This window comes from Lepidochelys olivacea (genome assembly GCF_965140295.1).
Source record: "Lepidochelys olivacea isolate rLepOli2 genome assembly, chromosome: 8".
Taxonomy (NCBI): Eukaryota; Metazoa; Chordata; order Testudines; family Cheloniidae; genus Lepidochelys; species Lepidochelys olivacea.
The window spans coordinates 307,373-326,051 of NC_140418.1; the positions used below are offsets into that span (position 1 = coordinate 307,373).

Here is an 18,679-nt window from a genome sequence, read left to right on the forward strand (position 1 = left end):
ATGGGATCACAGACTGTGTGTGGTGCATACAGGTCCCAAGGTCCCCAGTAAGGCCATCGTGAGGGGTTAAAAGTAGGTTGTGGTGGTTCCTCAGGCACTGGGTACAATCTTTCCCACGACCAGGGGAGGTCACCACTTTGATGGACAAGGCTGGAAGCAAGTGGTTCACAATGTTCTACCCAGAATAAATTCTCTCAGTGGAAGGGGAAGAAGATTCCACTGAAATATCTGACTGTCCGAAAGATAAAAAGAATGGGTCCAGTTCTATCAGCAGTGCAGTCAGTACTGGTATTGGGAAGCTGTAGCTAGCGAATGGAATGGGCGATGAGTTTCCTCTAAGGTGTCAATCTCCCTGGTGAGGGTCAGTCCCAACAACAAGGTAGATTGTGGGTCTGGAAGGATGAATCATAGAAGATTAGGGTTGGAAGAGACCTCAGGAGGTCATCTAGTCCAACCCCCTGCTCTGGTGTGATGTAGGATGCTGGAGCCTTAGATGGCTTATTTTCATTGCCCCCCAACTACCAGAGTCAGTGTAAAGGTAGTTGGTGGGTCCCTCTGGGCTGTGGGAGTAGAACCTCTGACCACGTGTGTATTGTCAGTACAGACAGTTCACAGTCTTCTGGCTATCAGTGCTTTGTTTTAGTCAGTACAGAGATTGGTGGTGATGACCCAGGAGAAATGCTGAAGGAGCCTTGCTCTTTTGGGCCTTTTGATCACAGTCAGAAGACTTAGGAGGACCCAAGTCCTTGTGTCCTGGGCACAAAGACTCACCTAATGTAGGCAGGATTGGGGAGGGATCCCTTCTCTTAGAAGATCTAGGAGGAGACTTACTCTGATGTTTATGAATGCCTAGCGATACCTATCCCTGATTCAGGCAGAGTTAGGAGGCACCCTCCTCAATGTCTCAGGCCAATTTACCAGGGTGAGAGAAGGGAGTCTCCCCAGCCTGAAACTGACTGAGGCCTCATGGCACATTCCATTAGGTGCCTTCAAAGCCAGAGTTCTTCAACCTGATGCGTTCAGATGGGAAAGAAGCAGAACATATTTCACTTAGTGGAGATGAGCTTCTCTGAGGAAAAATGGTCATCACTGACCGAAAAGGAGCGGGGGCAGGAGACAATTCTTAAAGCCCAGGAGCCGAGGCATAAATCCAAGTCCCGCTCCAAGAGGCTGGAGGATTCTCCAAGGTGAGGATTCTAACTAAGAATATAAAGCAGGGGGTCACGAGGTTATTACATGGGGGGTCATAAGCAGTCAGCCTCCACCCCAAACCCCACTTTGCATCCAGCATTTATAATGGTGTTAAATATATAAAAAAGTGTTTTTAAATTGGGACGGGGGGGTGTCGCACTCAGAGGCTTGCTATGTGAAAGGAGTCACCAGTACAAAAGTTTTTAGAACTACTGGTATAAAGTTTTTAAATATTTACAGGAAAGAATGTTGAAGAGGATCAGTTCTAGACACCAGAGGATTCTGACTCAGGTCATGCAGTGGTAAGAAAGTACTAGAGAGGCATCAGTGTGCACTGCCCTTTACACCCTTGATATGGAACACAAGGGGATCAACTACACAAGTATGGACCAACTGACACTACTTCCTAGTAATCTCCCGTCTCAGGTGCTTACCCATGGTGGAATACATAAGGACCAGCACTCAAATAACCTTCACTAAAGGTACTGTAGTAAGAGCACATTCTTCTCAGTGGAAAGTTTAAAAAAAGCTCAATATTTAGCCCCTTCTTCATGCACTGTCCCCACAGAGACTCATACAGAAAACACCAGCTGGAGTGGGGGGGGGGGAAAAACAGCTGCCGCCAGGTAGCAACCTGGATGTCAGCTGCCTGGTAGCGCTACAGGCCTGGGTTCTAGAGCCATGGGGCCTTACAGATACTTTGAAAACTAGTGTTCAAGATGCTGGCCAACCTTTAAAGGAACAAAATAGAAAGTATTAACATGGCCCCTAGAAGAAATTTCTCTACTTCACCAGAAGCTCTTCAGAAGTTATTAAAAATTTGTAAAACCCTTTAATACTACAAGATGATTCGCAGTGATTAAAAACAGTAAAAAGTTGCTCACCATTATTTGTCTCTGCTGCTTGCTTATGGGCTGCAAAAGTTGACTGAGAACCAGGTAGAGACAAGTTACATTCATAGAATCCTCAAAACTATCAAAATTGTGGCCTTCTACAGCAAACTCATGCTATTTAGGAGATTTTTCAGCTATTTCCCAAGGCTGAAAACATAATTCTCTGAATTGGCAGGACCTTTGGCTCCTGACAGCAAAACCATATTAGCATGAGGACAGGACCAGAAACCCAGAGAGGGAACAGCCAGGAACATAAGAAGGGCTATAATGATTAGGGGTATGGAACGGCTTCCGTAGGAGGAGAGATTAACAACACTGGACCTTTTCAGCTTGGAAAAGAGACAACTAAGAGGGGTATGATAGAGGTCTATAAAATCATGACTGGTGTGGAGAAAGTAAATAAGGAAGTGTTATTTACTTCTCATAACACAAGAACTAGGGGGCACCAAATTAAATTAATAGGTAGCAGGTTTAAAACAACAAAAAAACAAAAAAACAAAAGGAAGTATTTCTTCACACAACACACAGTCAACTTGTGTAACGCTTTGCCAGGGGATGTTGTGAAGGCCAAAACTATAACAGAGTTCAAAAAAATAACTAGATAAATTCATGGAGGATAGATCCATCAATGGCTATTAGCCAGGATGAGCAGGGATAGTGTCCCTAGCCTCTGTTTGCCAGAAGCTGGGAATGGGCAACAAGGAATGGATCACGATGATTACCTGTTCATTCTCTTTGGGGTACCTGGCATTGGCCACTGTCGGAAGACAGGATACTGGTCTAGATGGACCTTTGGTCTGACCTAGTATAGCCGTTCTTATGTTCTATAAAGGACCTGACCTGCTGGGATAGAGGAGGAAGAGCCAGGAACATCGGGATTTTCTTAGGGAAAGTGCCCTCGGCCAGGAGCAGAGACTGTTTGACCATTTTTTGGAGGAGGAAAGACATAATAGAGAACAGGAGCATTCCTTAATGAATCCATTAGAAAGGATGGTGGCTGACAGAATGCAGTGCCCGCCTGCCTCCTCATACTCCTCTGCCTCCAGCTGCTGCTGTGGAGTGTGTGCATCCTCCCCTAGAAACCCCTCCAGCTGGACAATACTGGGGCTTCTGGAATCCACAGACAGCAGTCTTTATCAGACCCTGAAATCCCTCAGAGGACATGTACCTGCATTTCCTCAAGAGACATTTACAACCAGTATCCATCCCCATTTGAGGAGGGGAGGAAGGGGACAAGGCCAAAGGAAATAACCTGTGGGTAGTGTTCATTATGCACAAGTTATTTTTACAAAATAGCTATGTTTAGCACAATATATTACATCAATATTTTTCTAATAATTTTACTTCTGCAGTTTTGTTAGTGGTTTATACAGTGGTGTCCCTATTTACTGTTATTTAAATGTTTTCCTGTGACAAAAAGAGAACCACCTTTTATCTCTTAGTGTTAATAAAGTTTATAAGTTTGTTTAAGTATTTCCCCACTCTGCTGTGTATGGCCACCTTCCTTTTTATTTGAGTCCCACACATAAAACAGTAAAGGATAGAACTGATGTCTTTCTCTGTTTACATGTTTGACCATGCAGGCAAAAAACCCATTTTATATATATATATACACACATATATATATATATATATACATATATACATACACACACACACACACACGCACACACACCATACGCATACAGGCAATGTCTGCCAGTTCTCCATAACGAAACTACTCTGTTTGAATCCTTGCGTGTCAGCTACCTAATTTTGGATCCAACCCTTAAACTGTTTGCAGTAGCAGATTTAGTGCACATCTATGATAAATTTCACAATATGAAAACACTGAGCTTTGAAACCCTGTATGCCTTTTGTGGCATTGTTACAAACATGGTCATTTTTGGGAGACGACAAACCTCTTTCTGGTGACAGTGTATACCTTTAAAAATGCAGTTTTTCCTCCAGGTTTTCAGTTGTTCTGAAGGTAGAAATGCAAAGACAAATTGTTATGGTCTGGGGGTAACCATAATTAGGTATTTCCATTATTTTCTATTACTATGGTTGCTTTAACAGCCATTTCCAAGCTGAAGTAGGTGAGTGGGGGGGACGACTTTTCTAAAATCTCTCTTTTCCCTCTTAAAAAAAAAAAAAAAAGGAATAGGTAAATTTATATTTACAACATTAAGGGGTCACTGCCAACTTTAAATTTAGTCAGTTTAAATTCATGTTAAGTTTCCTTCCTCCACAGAGTTCTCCTTCTGAAATGTCTATGGTTATACAAATTTTTTTTTTTTTTGTAATTTATATATTTTTCCATTAAGAAAAATATTCATCCGCTGCTGTCGAAAGACCTGCACAACCAGAATGACTATACAACAGTGAAACTGTCTATACACAAAGTACTATTCAAAAGCAAAAAGTTAATAATTTGAAAAAGAGGAAAGTAGCTCTCCATACCCACCTTCCAGGACACCCTACATTAATGAAATTTTTTCCTTGAGAATTCCCTTAAGTTAACAGTTCCCAAATACTGGTCCATGTGCCACTCACTGATGGGCCACTGAGCAATGCTTGGTAGTGGTATACAGCAAAATAATTGGTCACAAGTACCGACTCTCCTTTTTTCTGCCTGCTCAAGTACATTAAAAAAAAAAAAAACCACTTGTAATCCCACTGTACCCGAGCTGTTAGCCAAAAATTCAGGGTCTTGCAGTTTATTCCAGTCAAGGGCAGAAACTGGGGGATAGAGTCAGGTGTTTCTCTGATGCAATTCTGATTATTTATCAGGTCCTGTTTCCTTGAACACAGCAAAAATCAAACAAGAGTGTCTTTGCTCACAGTTCCAAGACCTTTTTTCAGTCACCATTTAAACCAAAACGTGTCTCAGCATCATATTCCCAGTGTTTGTTCTGAGTGCATCCTTGGCTTTTACTGCTCCCAGCTCTATGCCTGTTTGTCATATTTTCTGTCTCTCATACGCACCTCTACTCAAACAATAGTCAGTGAAACCCCTCTACTCACATATGCCTGTGTTTTGGGTGGAGGCTTGTATTGTTTCAGCTTTCTAATTCCATGTAAGAGGCTATTAAGCTTCTCTATCTTGGGCCTGATCTACACCTAAAGCTTAAGTCAGCCTAGCTCAATGGTTTACAACCTGTGGTCCACAAACCCCTGGGGGTCCACAGTCTATGTCTAAGGGGTCTGCGATATGTTGTCATTACCATAGAACAGTTGTTTTCAATCTGTGATCCACGGAACCCTGAGGATCCGCAAACTGTCTAAGATTTCCAAAGGGATCTGCACCTCCATTTGAAATTTTTTAGGGGTCTGCAAATAAAAAAATGGTTGAAAACCACTGACCTACCTACATCACTCAGGGCTGTGAGAAATTTTGCACCCTGAGCACCATCAACCTAAACCCCCCACCCTCGTGTAGATTTAGCTAGGTTGATGGAAGGAGTGTTCTGTCAACTTAGCTACTGCCTTCTCAAGAGAGATGGATTACCTATATCAATAGAAAAACCTGTCGACATAGGAAGCATCTACACTATGGCATTACAAAAGCACAGCTATAGCACTGTAGCTATGCCACTGTAGCAGCTGCAGCTCAGACATCCACTTCCCTTAATTTAAGGGTAGTGGTTATGTCCAATCCATAACACCCTGGTTCTCAACTTTGCCCATCATCACAACAGAGCCTAAAATGGTGACAACTCTAAACAATCCATCCCAGACAGAAAAATTAATATAACAAATTACAAATGATGCAATCTTAACTATTCACATGTTTACAGAGTAAATGTCAGGATATTTTCCCCATCACCAATCCAAAAAGGTTTTCCTCCCGTCCAAATCTCTTTGGAATTTTCTGCTTCCTGATTTCCTTCCAGCCACCCCAAGTCCTTTGAGTTCTTGTGTCAATACTGTCACCAATCCATAAGCACTAGCATCTATATCCAATATGAAGAGACATTTTGAAACAAGGGTAGGCTAAAACAAGAGCAATCACAGGAGCCTTTTTGAATTCTGAAAATGCTAAATTACACACTGCTGACCACTGAAATGGTTTCCCCTTTTTCACACAACCTATTCAACAATCGTGCAATATTGGCAAATCCACGTTCTTCCACAGGAACGAAGCCCTACAAAATTTTATGTATCTGAGAGTGTCTGGAGAGTTGGCCAGTTCTATGCAGCCCCAATTTTTTTTGGTTGTCATTGGAAATTCCCCTGCTCACTGAAGTTACTTTGGGCACAGAATCAATCTTTGAAACAACTCCTTTCTTTAGGTTCAATTTCAGAAAGACTATTTGTTGTTAAGGAAAAATTAGCACATGTGACTCCATTTTGGTTTGGGGCCCACCATTGTCTAAAAGCAAGCACAGCATGCACCAGGAGGAGATACTTAGATACTGCATTCCTGTGAAAATCCTCCTCCTTGTCTCCAGCCTGCCTTGACTCCCGGTATCTGTTCTTTGTCAGTCCCTAAACTCCCTGTCTCCTGGCATTTGATGTGAGGCCTCCCATCCTGATAATAAAAGTTACTGATGCAGTGCTTTAGGACCATGCTGTGTAATTAACATACTAGTTTAGCACAAGGAATGCACCAAGCAGGGATAGGTGGTAGATAAGAAAAAGGGTTTGTTTATTGGCTAAGGTTTCCGATGCACAAGGGCAACATGCTTTGCTAAGAGGTATATAACCTTTGTATAATCTGTATTCGGGGTCCCCTCCTGGCTAGCAGGGGGGGCACCACACTCGAGCATAATAAACTTGGTGGTTTTTGGGAACTCTGCAGTTGTGGACTTTGTTTATGTGCCTCAGCCTAGATTCAAACTGTGTGTGTCCTACCAGGTGTAATTCATAGCATTTGTGTGCGTGTCCTATCAGGTGTAATTCGTAGCATTGTAAAGGTATCACTTCTCATTCAAAAGTTTTAGCATGCACCAGGATCTCATCTACATAAAATAAACAGGGCATGAAGAGGCATGCCATGTAATACCCTTTCTACTGTTCTCTCAAATGTGACAGTGGCATTGTACAAGCCAGAAGCCACCACTTTAAATTGCTAGATGCCTTGTCCTTCTGTGAAATCAGCCTTTTCCCTAGCAAGTTGAGTTACTTGCCAATATCCTTTTCTAAAACCCAGTATGGAAAACCAGAAACCTGCTACAGCATCTAGGGCATCATCCATTCATGGTAATGGATACGAGTCCTTTAAAGTCACTTCATTTAGTTTTCAGTAGTTCACACAAAATCTGGTGCTACATTTTTCTTAATCACAACTGTGGATGAAATCCAAGGACTGGTTGAAGGTATCAGGAAGGCATATAACTGAACATTTCATCAATGGCCTATAAGGCCTCTTCCTTCTTTGCTACTGATAAACTATGAGGTGGCTGTTAAATAAACCGATACTGGAGGAAATCAATCTTCTGTTGGATAGTGCAGTACAACCTACATCTTTGTTGGATCAGAAGAAGAACTCCCAATTCCAAACCAGAAAGTCTCTTAGGCTGTTCTGTTGCTGCTCATTTAAGCATATAGCATCCTGGATCTCAAAAACAGATTTCGACCACTCCCTATCTTTCCTTTGCTGGAAAGCTACTACAGCATGTAGCTGCCATTCTGGTTTCTGCTCCTGAAGGCAGGATCACTTGTTCCTTGCAAAACAATTTTTTTGCAAACCAGTTTTTTTCATCTAGACTACAACTTTTAAGGAATTTCCACAGACTGAAATTGTAATACACCTTTCCAGGTATTTATTATAATTAGCCATGATGAAATCCAAACACACTCATCCACTATTAGATCTGCTATCAAGACTTGCCTGAATTCCAGTGGTCCATTTTCCCCACAGGTGCACATTCCTCAGTCACTGTTTCCATTTGAGACCAATTAGGGATTCAGTTTTGGATCCCCAATTTGCTAGCCTTGTTAGCATGTCTGGTCTAATAACTTATGTTTGAACCAGTATCCTCTACTCTCACAGATCCTATTACACACTCAATAGCCAAAACCCCATTATAGTTTAACCAGTCAGACCTAACCAAAAATTGTGGGGCGGATCCCTGTATTTCCAAGCTTTGCTCCTTCAACTTAGTGTTCCTCCTGTCCCAAACTGGGAGGTTTCACTAGGAAGTTGTGATACTCTCTCCTGGCTAGCCTTATGTTTCTAACAATACTTTTTGTGGCCATTTTCCCCCCACATTACCAGCCTCCCTTAATTTTTGCATTATTGCAAATTTTTCTTGTTTTACAAACCAGATTTATCGCTTTTGTTTATTGTTCAAAAATGTTACAAACTAGATTAAAATCCCTTTTCCCATCATACATTTGACAGAGCTATACTTGGGAGCTCACGGTGATCAGCGTCCTTCTTCACTACAGGCGGTGACCTCTTTTGGTGCACAAACCTCCATAGGTCCTCTGCCAATTCAGGTGGAGTGTCTAAGTTAAGTAAAGCAGATTGTTAAGAGTTACAAAGGGATCTCACAAAACTAGAGTGACTGGGCAATAAAATGGCAGATGAAATTCAAGGCTGATAAATATAAAGTAATCCCAATTATAGCTCCTATGATTGTCTGTAAATTAGCAGTTACCACTCAAGAGGAAGCTGCGTTGAAGATGATGAAAGGAACATGTCTGAACATGCAGGATCTTCACGTTGGTAAACTTTTATTTCATACTTCTTTCTTAAGGACTTAAGGTCTTCCTTCTGAACTATTCTTGAATTCTCATGTTTGAGCAAAAATATAGTTGTTACTCTATGGTACTATCATTTTAGATGTAGTTGTGATAAAAAATAAATAGCTGAAATAGGCAGATCTTCCTTTTACAATTTCACCTTTAAAGTAGTACTGAGTGTCAGTGAATGCAATGAGTAATACTAAGTGAGCAGTATGCTGGTAATAATTAAATAACTGCATTCACTTATTTTGCTTAAGAGAATCCATCCTCAACATACAGGATTCTGAAGACTATCCACCTTCAAGATCACCATCATTTTCTATAGTTCCAGAGTTATCTGCCAATGATAGTTTTCATTCACATCATGTATTTCACATAGCCACGGTATATCACCTGTAGCAAAAAGGGGGGAAAAAAACCTCCATCATCCAGAAACAACCAAAGGTAAGTTTGTGATAAGAACCAGCAGATTACAAAGAGGTAATTGATGAAAAAATTGCCCAGTTTGTTCATGCAACAAATTCTCCTTTCCATAAGATTGCGAACCCACACTTCCTTAAAATGGTTCAGTCATTAAGACCAGGATACAGTCCACCCAACAGAGCAGATTCATAGATTCATAGATTCATAGATATTTAGGTCAGAAGGGACCATTATGATCATCTAGTCTGACCTCCTGCAGATGTCGCAGGCAAATTGCTGGATAAAGCATATGAAAGAAATTGAGCAGTGTGCAAAAGGTCAAGAGGGTGAAATTGTTAACCTGAGTCTTGATGGGTGGAACAATGTCCACAATGATCCTGTTGTGTGCGCTTGTGTGACAACAGAAGGAAATGTCTTCCTTACAGAAACAATTGAAATGTTAGAAAATGTACACACAGCAGAATACTTACAAGAAGTAGCAGTAAAAGCTATAACAAACTGAAAAAAATTCAAAATGTCTAGTACGCAGCTTAGTCACAGACAATGCTGTAAATATATCCAAGATGAGAAGAAATTTAGAAGAGTCCCAAGCTAATAACATACAGTTGCAGTGCTCATTTGCTGTACCTCCTAGCCAAAGACTTCAGTGTTCCAGAAATAAAGGCTAATGTTGAAATTGCAAAATACTTCCGTATCAACCACTTTGCAGCAGCTGCTCTGAAAAAAGTGGGAGGAACCAAGATAACTCCCCCACAAGATGTGCGATGGAACTCAGCAGTAGACTGTTTTGAGCACTATATCAAGAACTGATCAATTTGATGGCAGTTTGTGAACAAAATCGTGAAAAAATAGATGACACAGTCACAGACAAAGTTCTCAACAATGGGCTTAAGAGAAATGTTGAACACACGCTGAGTACCCTGAAGCCTATTTCTGTAGCCTTGAACAAAATACAGGGAAATCATTTCTTTAATGCTTGTAATTTAACTGTCATTGCATATTTCTCTTTTTAAGATCTTGCTCCGTTCCTTCCAAATTTCAGGAGCATCAGCAATAAAACACCTAATGGGACAAGCACTATCTCCAGCTCATTTTCTTGCAAACATTCTCAATACTCAGTATCAGGGTCAAACCTTAACTGCTGAAGAGGAGGAGTTGGCTACGACATGGACATCCAGCAATCATCCCTCCATAATGCCAACTATAATAAACTTCAGAGCTAAGGATGAACCATTCAAAAAAATATATATGTTTGCTGAAGAGGTTTTAAAGAAAGTCACACCAGTGAACTGGTGGAAGTCACTTAAACACTTGGATTCAGAGACTGTTGAAGTAATCATCTCACTTTTAAACAGCAATAGCTTCTTCTGCCGGTGTAGAAAGAATATTTTCTTCCTTTGGACTAATTCATTCCAAATTGAGAAATCATTTGGGACCTGAAAAGCAAGAAAGCTTGTTTTTCTTTTCCAGATTATGAACAAACAGGAAAATGAAGGTGAAGACAACTGAGTTAACTGCAGAAGCCAATATTAAGTTTCTCATGTTGACCTAGCTGACAAAGTGGATTTAATTTTTTTTTTAATATTTCATTTAACTATTTTAGTTAAAACAATTTTAACAAAAAATTTTTAGAAAACTTGAATGTAACTAAATTCAAAAATTCATGCTTGTTTTGTTAAAATATTATACGTTTGATGTTGAAGAAGAATTCCTTAATACGGAACGTTGTTGTTTTAGTTAAATAAAACAATTTAAATGTCTGTCTGGTGATGTTTTCCTCCTAATACAGCATGGCAAGAAAATCCTCCAAATATTCATGATTAACCCATTGAATTGGAGATATTTATGAAGCCATTGGGATGTGAACTATCTGCTTCAATTACCTTTGGTAAATGAAATAACCAAACAATCATACATTTTCTGATACAGATGTAAAACTAATCTGAAAAGTTTCCAAAATAAATCACTTAAAAATGTATAGTGTGTGCCTTCTAAAAATGACACCTACATCTATCTCTGAGTTGTGAAGAATATGTATTAAGGTTATAACAACCAAGAACGCACTTTTATGCAGAAATCCCTGACTAAATTGAATCTTCCTGACTAGTGATTTAAATCAAATCCACTCTTGCCTTGCATGTGTTTTTGTTTTGGGAAGAGGCTTGCTATTATTTCAGCTTTTTGGTTCCATAAAGGAACTTAATGGCTTCTTACCATTATCTTAAATGAAGGGTGAGGATTATGCTCACTCCACAGCAATACATTAAATACTTTTCTGATGTTAATTTTTCATGTTAATTTCCGTAGTTGCCACCATGATGATTTCATGATCACTATAAATATTTGGTGTATGCAATCCAGTTAAGCGACAAAGACCTCCAGGAGGCTGAGTCATTTTGCACTCTGCAACAATGTGTCACAGTTTGTGGCTGCCCACATTGACATAGTGGACTAACTTTAAAATGCCACTGAAATTCTGCTTCAGCACAAATTCCATGTTCGGTAAGAAATCGGTTAAAAAGGCTCCATTATATTTGCAGGTTTCAGAGTAACAGCCGTGTTAGTCTGTATTCGCAAAAAGAAAAGGAGTACTTGTGGCACCTCAGAGACTAACCAATTTATTTGAGCATGAGCTTTTGTGAGCTACAGCTCACTTCATCGGATCCGATTGCAACCGATTCACTGCATCCGATGAAGTGAGCTGTAGCTCACAAAAGCTCATGCTCAAATAAATTGGTTAGTCTCCAAGGTGCCACAAGTACTCCTTTTCATTATATTTGCAGTAAATCAAACCCAGGTTGACACCAAGTGGGGTCTGAGACAAGGTAGTTATTCGTCACTTTCTCTGCAGATTCTGAAGCTCGCCACGTGCCCTCTACTGTAAATCCCTCACCCAGTAAACTTATCCACAATAGGCAACGTGAGGACAGATGACCACGTGGTGGATTAAACAAGTCTTTAACGGTAGATAGGGCACATCACACAATTTTGTTACAAGCTTAGCTACACTTTCCTCTCTGCAAGCACTGGGCACAGCAATATTGCAGAGAACCAGTAACCATGGTAGAGGAGTATATTTAAGTGTGCCTGAAATAATACGCATGGTGGAATTAAGCTGTATGTCGATCATTTTTGTGCAAGACGAGTGAGACCATTCTGGAGGGCAATATTCCACCACAGAATAACAGAGTGCTGAAGTAGAAGAGCGTAACGTTTGGGCATTGGCGTCCCATGTTGTTCCAGCCACTGAGAAGAAAGATGTCCATAAGACAATCTTGTTATTAAGATGTGGCCCACACGCTGAAAAAGCATGCCTTGGATTTTTTATTTTTAAGAATACCTGTAATGCTGATGGTCATTATGAATTTTAATGTGGGAGAGCTGGTGTGGACATTTTCAGTGTTGATGGACTGTTAAATTTGAGTTAAACAATCTCAGCAGAGGCATAGATTGACTTGGAGAAACTTTTATTATGTATTGCTGTTGCTTACAGCCAGATATCATTAAGCACCCTTAGCACTAGCCCTTTCGATGCCCTGGACTATTTAATCTCTGAAACACCTAGTCCAATTTCCCTCAAACGTCACAGAAAAATTCTATCCTTGAGAGAGACCCTGCAAACAAGTTTTCAGGAAAAATGGTTAAACTTTAGCAAGGTCAGAGTACAGGGGGAAAAGCTAGCTTTATAACGGAAAGGAAGTTTAAACTGTAAGTGTGTATAATAAATTAGTGTGTCTACAAAATATTCTGTGGTTGTGCGACCAGGCTTCATTCTTGTGTCACCAAAGCCCCAGGCAAGAGAACCCAAACTCCAAAACAGAGCTTGATGGAACCTTTTCTCAAGAACAATGTGCAACCAAGGATCACAGTAGACAACCCAACCATTACAGTGTCCCTAGTAGTGGCAGTTCCTATTGTGCTGCTATCCTCGGCTCTGGAATATGTAAGCGGTAGTGAGAAAGCAATGATATAAGATTCAGCGATGGAGGGAAACAGGATGAGAGCTGCAACACTTACAGCGCTCTTGAGCAGGCGGATACCATGGGCAACAATTTCACAAAAGTTCCTACTCCCCAGACTGCTAGCAGGCAGGGAAGCAGGTTGCCCAACAAAACAAAAATCAAACAAGTGCTACACACTGACACCACCAGGTGCTGCACTATGATAGCAGTAACTAACCAGGCTACTTGGTGAAAATCTTCCCCCATGTAGTGATTCTGAGATTCGCAAAGCTCAATGGGAAAACCTTGCACCAAGATGATGTTAAAATAGGGGGGCAATATTGTATAAAACCTGTATAAAATTACAGATGGGATGAGCTGAGAGCAGCATCACTTAAAGAGGTCACATCCTCCCCACCAGAAGAAAAAAAAAAAAGCTGTTAGAATCTCAGTCCTCCAAAAACTCTGAAGAACGACAGATACAGTAACAAAACTATCCTTCCAGAAATTGGTCAGAGGAAACAGCCCTGAAACTCTTTCCCTCTTAAAAAGTATTTCCAGCAAACGCTGGGTTTCTGCTTTTGGAAGATGTGCCTGTACAGCAGATAATGCGCTATAGCAATCTTTCCTTAAGAGCGAGTTTACAATTAAAGCAACTTGAAACAGTCAAAGAACTTGTATATTAACATATTGGACACAGTGCTCACGCAGCCCAGAACCTCACTTAAAATCATGTCTTCAGCATTTGCGTTATAGATTCATAGATATTTAGGTCAGAAGGGACCATTATGATCATCTAGTCCGACCCCCTGCACAACGCAGGCCACAGAATTTCACCCACCACTCCTGTGAAAAACCTCTCACCTATGTCTGAGCTACTGAAGTCCTCAAATCGTGGTTTAAAGACTTCAAGGAGCAGAGAATTGGTTAGTCTCTAAGGAGCCACAAATACTCCTTTTCTTTTTGCGAATACAGACTAACACGGCTGCTACTCTGAAACCTGTCATTATTAAATAGGTGTTCTCTAGTTAAGTACTTATAGACTGTAATCAAGTCACCCCTCAACCTTTGTTAATCTAAATAGATTGAGTTCCTTGAGTTTATCACTGTAAGATATCTTTTCTAATTCTCTAATCATTCTTGTGGCTCTCCACTGAACCCTCACCAATTTATCAACATCCTTCTTGAATTGTGGGCACCAGATCTGCACACAGTATTACAATAGTGGTTACACCAGTAGCAAATGCAGAGTTAAAATAACCTCTGTACTCCTATTTGAGATTCCACTATTTATGCACCCTAGGGCCAACATCAGATGAAAATGAAGTCCCAGTATAATGGTGTGGGCAAATGGATTGATTATCCACGATGACCCTCAAATCTTTTCCAGAATCTCAGCTTCCTAGAACAGAGCCCCCGGAATGCAAGTATGGGCTACATTCTTTGTTCCTAGATGTATATTATCATCCCTCACGCTTTTTATAGGTGATATGACAGAAGAAATTCCCTGCCACCAAAGACTATGGCCAGGGAGGTAGCTTTAACAGGTTCAAGAAGGATGTTCCACAGACAGCTTGGAAGAAGATAAATACTTATGAGAGGAGAGTAAAGGGTTATCAAGCCTGACATCACTGGCAATGGGGAGGGAGCAAGAAGAAAAATAAAGGGAAAACAAGTTGGATGTACATAAGTGCTATGATATAGAGCACTGAAGGCAAAGATACTTGTCCCCATATTTTGGTTTGATTTTTCACCTTATGGGCTGAGTTACCAAAGGCTCAATGTACCAATGTGCTCTCAGTACCTGTGGACAAAAATTGGTCAAATCCAAATGCAAACATTAGAGATGCCTTTTGGGAGAAGTGTGTCTACAAATTCACTCAACTCTGTTAGACTGAACTTCAGAAGAAAATAACAAAAAAGAAAGTACATAAAGGTATGGCATGGTTTATGAATTCCTCAAGCTGAAAGCAGAATAAGTCTCCGGTATTGCAGAATTAGAAACAATTCTGTTTCCCCAGATTAGGTCTAAAGCTTCTAAATGACAGGAATCTACTACATGCTGTCTATGCTAACAAACAAACCCGAATACCTTTCTAGCAAAAACAGCTATCATGTGTTTAACAAGGTTTTATGCACCCAGACACTAGGGGTGCAACCCACAAAGGTATTTAGGCACTTAAGTCCCAGTTTTGGCTCCACTGCAATCCACAAAACTCGAATCTCGTAGGCACTTAAACTGACTCAATGACTAAGATTTCAGGGTAAAAGTTCTCTCAATGGCTAAGTTTCTGCCTCCGAGCATGCACGATGCTGCCTCGCTCTAGGCATCAGGACACCTACCTCCCACCTAAGTCCCAGAGCAAATCATGAATCAAAGGAAGACAGGCGTTTGGCTGCCTAACTTGCACACAGGGCCCGATCTGATAGGCAAACTCTAAGCACGCCTAACAAATTGGGTCCCATTCAAAAGCCACCCAGAGGAAGTGATAATGGTAGTAGAAGTTGCTCACCTTAATACTTTCAGCTCAGTCATTAGAGCACTTGCCTAGGGCACCCAGGTTTAATTCCCTCCTTCTATGCCAGAGGGGAAGAAGAGAAACCCCTGTTCAAATCACTTCTTCCCCTCTGGCAGAGGGGGGAAGAATTGAACTTGGGTCTCCCACATCCCAGACATGTTCTCTAACCACTGGGGTAAAAGTTATATAGTGGGCACCACCAGCTCCCTCCCTGTGTGTGGAGAAAGGCAGGTGCTTAACTCATTCCTGCAAGAAAAGCATTAAGCGCCTAACACACTTGACTCCATGTGGCAGGTTCCTGCCCATTCATAGATCAGAAAGAATAGCTAGGTGCCTCCCTGCAACCTGGACTTAGGTACCTATCTCTGAGGGGTGAGAAAGGCTTAGCACATACCCTGCTCCTTGGCACCTTCAATTGGCTAGCTTAGGTGGCTCCCTGCCTGGCCTGCTAGTTTTCATGGATTGGGTTCTTGGACATCTAGCTCTACCCATAAATTGTACAGAATGCTTAAGAGCTTAATTCAAATGAGGAGTACTTGTGGCACCTTAGAGACTAACAAATTTATTTGGGCATAAGCTTTCGTGGGCTAAAACAACTTATGCCCAAATAAATTTGTTAGTCTTTAAGGTGCCACAAGTACTCCTCATTATTTTTGCTGATACCGACTAACATGGCTACCACTCTGAAACCTGTAACTCAATTTTGTGGATCATAGTGTTGTTCCTGTGATTTTCTAGGTACCTCGATGTTCAGTATTGCAATGCCTAAATCCATAGACCCCCACCCTAGCAGATAATCAGAAATCTCTCATTTCTATTTCAGAATTTACTTCTCACAAATATTGCAGTTGTAGATTTTACAGGTACCTTATTAGCCAAACTCCTCCCCCCAACAGATGCGTTTACCCAAATGAGATGGCACAACCATTGGAATCACTCCTATATTCAGCCACCCCCATCCCACTGTGGTCAGGCTCCTCAAGCCTACAGATGTATCTGTACGGAGTGAGTGGGGAACTTCAGTGCAGGTATCTTAAGTCAATGCAGTGTGGGTGCACAATACACTATTTTCAAGTGGCCAGATTGTATTTCAAAGTCAAGATGCTAAGTAACATTTAACGCTACATATGATCTTTGGAAAACAGTAGCAGCAATGAAATTCCTCTCAGCTCTGCAGAGCCTCATTGTATAAAACCACAAAGAAAGGCTGACCTAAAAAAAAAAAAACTTGCTGATCTAATCCACACAGAAAGAGTTTGGGTTAAACCTTCCCAGCTATTTCTGCCAGACCCAAATCCTGCAGAACTGAGCTAGCGCCTAACTACAGTGAAAGTGAAACACAGGCTGCAAACAAACTAAGAGAGGATGATACACGAAACACGCCCAACACTCCCAGCAACACTGGACGGGGTAGGCGCAAAATGCCCCTAACAAGGCGCTGCGCTAAACACCCCGGGCCGTTATCGAGGCAGGAGTACGAAGCAACATGGGGGAGGCGGGGTAGTTTGAACAACCTGAGGCATCACCCAGCGCCGCGGGAAGAACGGCCCCAGCCCACAAGGGGAAGGGGACAAAACGCCGCGACTGATCCGCCCCACCCCGCGCACCGCATGGGCCCGGGGGGAGGAGACGAGGCCAGGCCTCGCCGGGACCCCCCTGCCGTCGCCGCCCCGCTCGCTTAAGCCCCCCGTGTAGGCCCCGGGCTTCCCCAAAGCTTCCCCCGCCGGGTCTCACCGCCAGGTCCTGGGGCACCGCTCCGCTCATGGCCCGCACGGTGCCGCTCCGCCAAGCCCGAGAGGGCAGAGCAGGCCCCGGCTCCAGCCCCACCGCTTCACCCTCACCCGGACTGGACGCCAGGAGCAGCAGGAGCCGCTTCCCCACCGGGGAAGCCGCCGCATCCGCCATCCCCGCCGGGTAGGAGCCTCCGGAGCCGCCCCAACGGTCGCCGCCGCCGTCCCAAGACACCAAGCGAGCGGCCGCCCCGCGCTGGGCCTCTGAGTCCGAACACCGCCCGCCCCGATCCCGGCATACACCGCGCTGGCACTAAACCCCCTTCCTCCTCTGATCCCAGCATGCACCGCATCAGCCAGATCCGCTCCCGGCATGCACCTCACCAGCCTCACTTCCCTCCCAATCCCGGCGTGCATGGCGGCAGCGTCTCCTCCTGACTGGCACACTGAGCCTTTGGCCGCTCGGTCCGCGCAGCCTGCCGGTGAGCCCAGCTTGCCCCGCGACCCACAGGACGGGCCTGGGCAGCGCAGGGGACGGGAACAGAACTAGAGAAGTTCAGGGAGGGTGGGTCCATTCACGGCTAGTAGCCAGGCCGGGCAGGGATGGGGTCTCTAGCCTCTGTTTGCCAGAAGCTGGGAATGGGCGATGGGGCTGGATCCCTGGGTGGTTCCCTGTTCTGTTCGTTCCCTCTGGGGCACCTGGCACTGGCCACTGTCGGCAGACGGGACACAGGGCTGGATGGAGCTTTGGTCTGAGCCCGTCTGGCCGCTCTTATGGAAGCTCCTGCTGAGGCTAGGGACACGGCTTCGGGTGGCTGCTGCTGTTTGGAGTTTTCTGTCAGGCGAAGCAGTGAGGGCCGGGAAGTGCAGCCGTCATGCCAGAGTTCTGACTGGCAACCTGGGGCCTGGTCTGCGCTTGGCTGGCACAGCTGTGTCGGGGGGTGAAAAAAGTCACACATCCTTACACACCTTAAGTGTGCTGGCAAAAGTCCAAGTGTAGACATAGTTATACCATCAAAAGAGTTGCTCTGGTGGCATCGCATACTTTGTTTTAGGAACTACGGTAAGCAAAATCAGTCTTGCTAGTCTAAGGTGAATCGCCACTAGGAGCATTTGCTGTATGGTATAGTTTTACTGCCAAACACTTTCTAGTGTACACAAGGCCTAGGCTATGGCACCGAGAAAACTGTGGTGGCATTGATGGGTGATGTCTCTAGGGACATGAACAGATGGCAAACGTTTGCTGCTGACAGAACTAGCATAAAGAAACACCAGGAGTTGCCAACTGTTGCAATTTTAATCACAAG

General features: G+C 42.9%; 1 protein-coding gene across 3 annotated transcripts in view; it reads right to left on the reverse strand.

Moving 5' to 3' along the window:
* KDM3B (lysine demethylase 3B) overlaps positions 1-17,667 on the reverse strand; it is a 135,948-nt gene extending 118,281 nt beyond the window's left edge. For 2 of the 3 annotated variants that reach the window (XM_084636644.1, XM_084636643.1), the window contains exon 1: positions 17,377-17,667. In XM_084636644.1, the coding sequence (XP_084492770.1) occupies positions 17,377-17,547 (171 nt within the window). In that variant the 5' untranslated portion in view covers positions 17,548-17,667. The remainder of the gene's footprint in view (positions 1-17,376) is intronic. The other variant, XM_084636645.1, reaches the window with a different exon arrangement.
* Between the last annotated feature and the right edge of the window lie 1,012 nt (positions 17,668-18,679).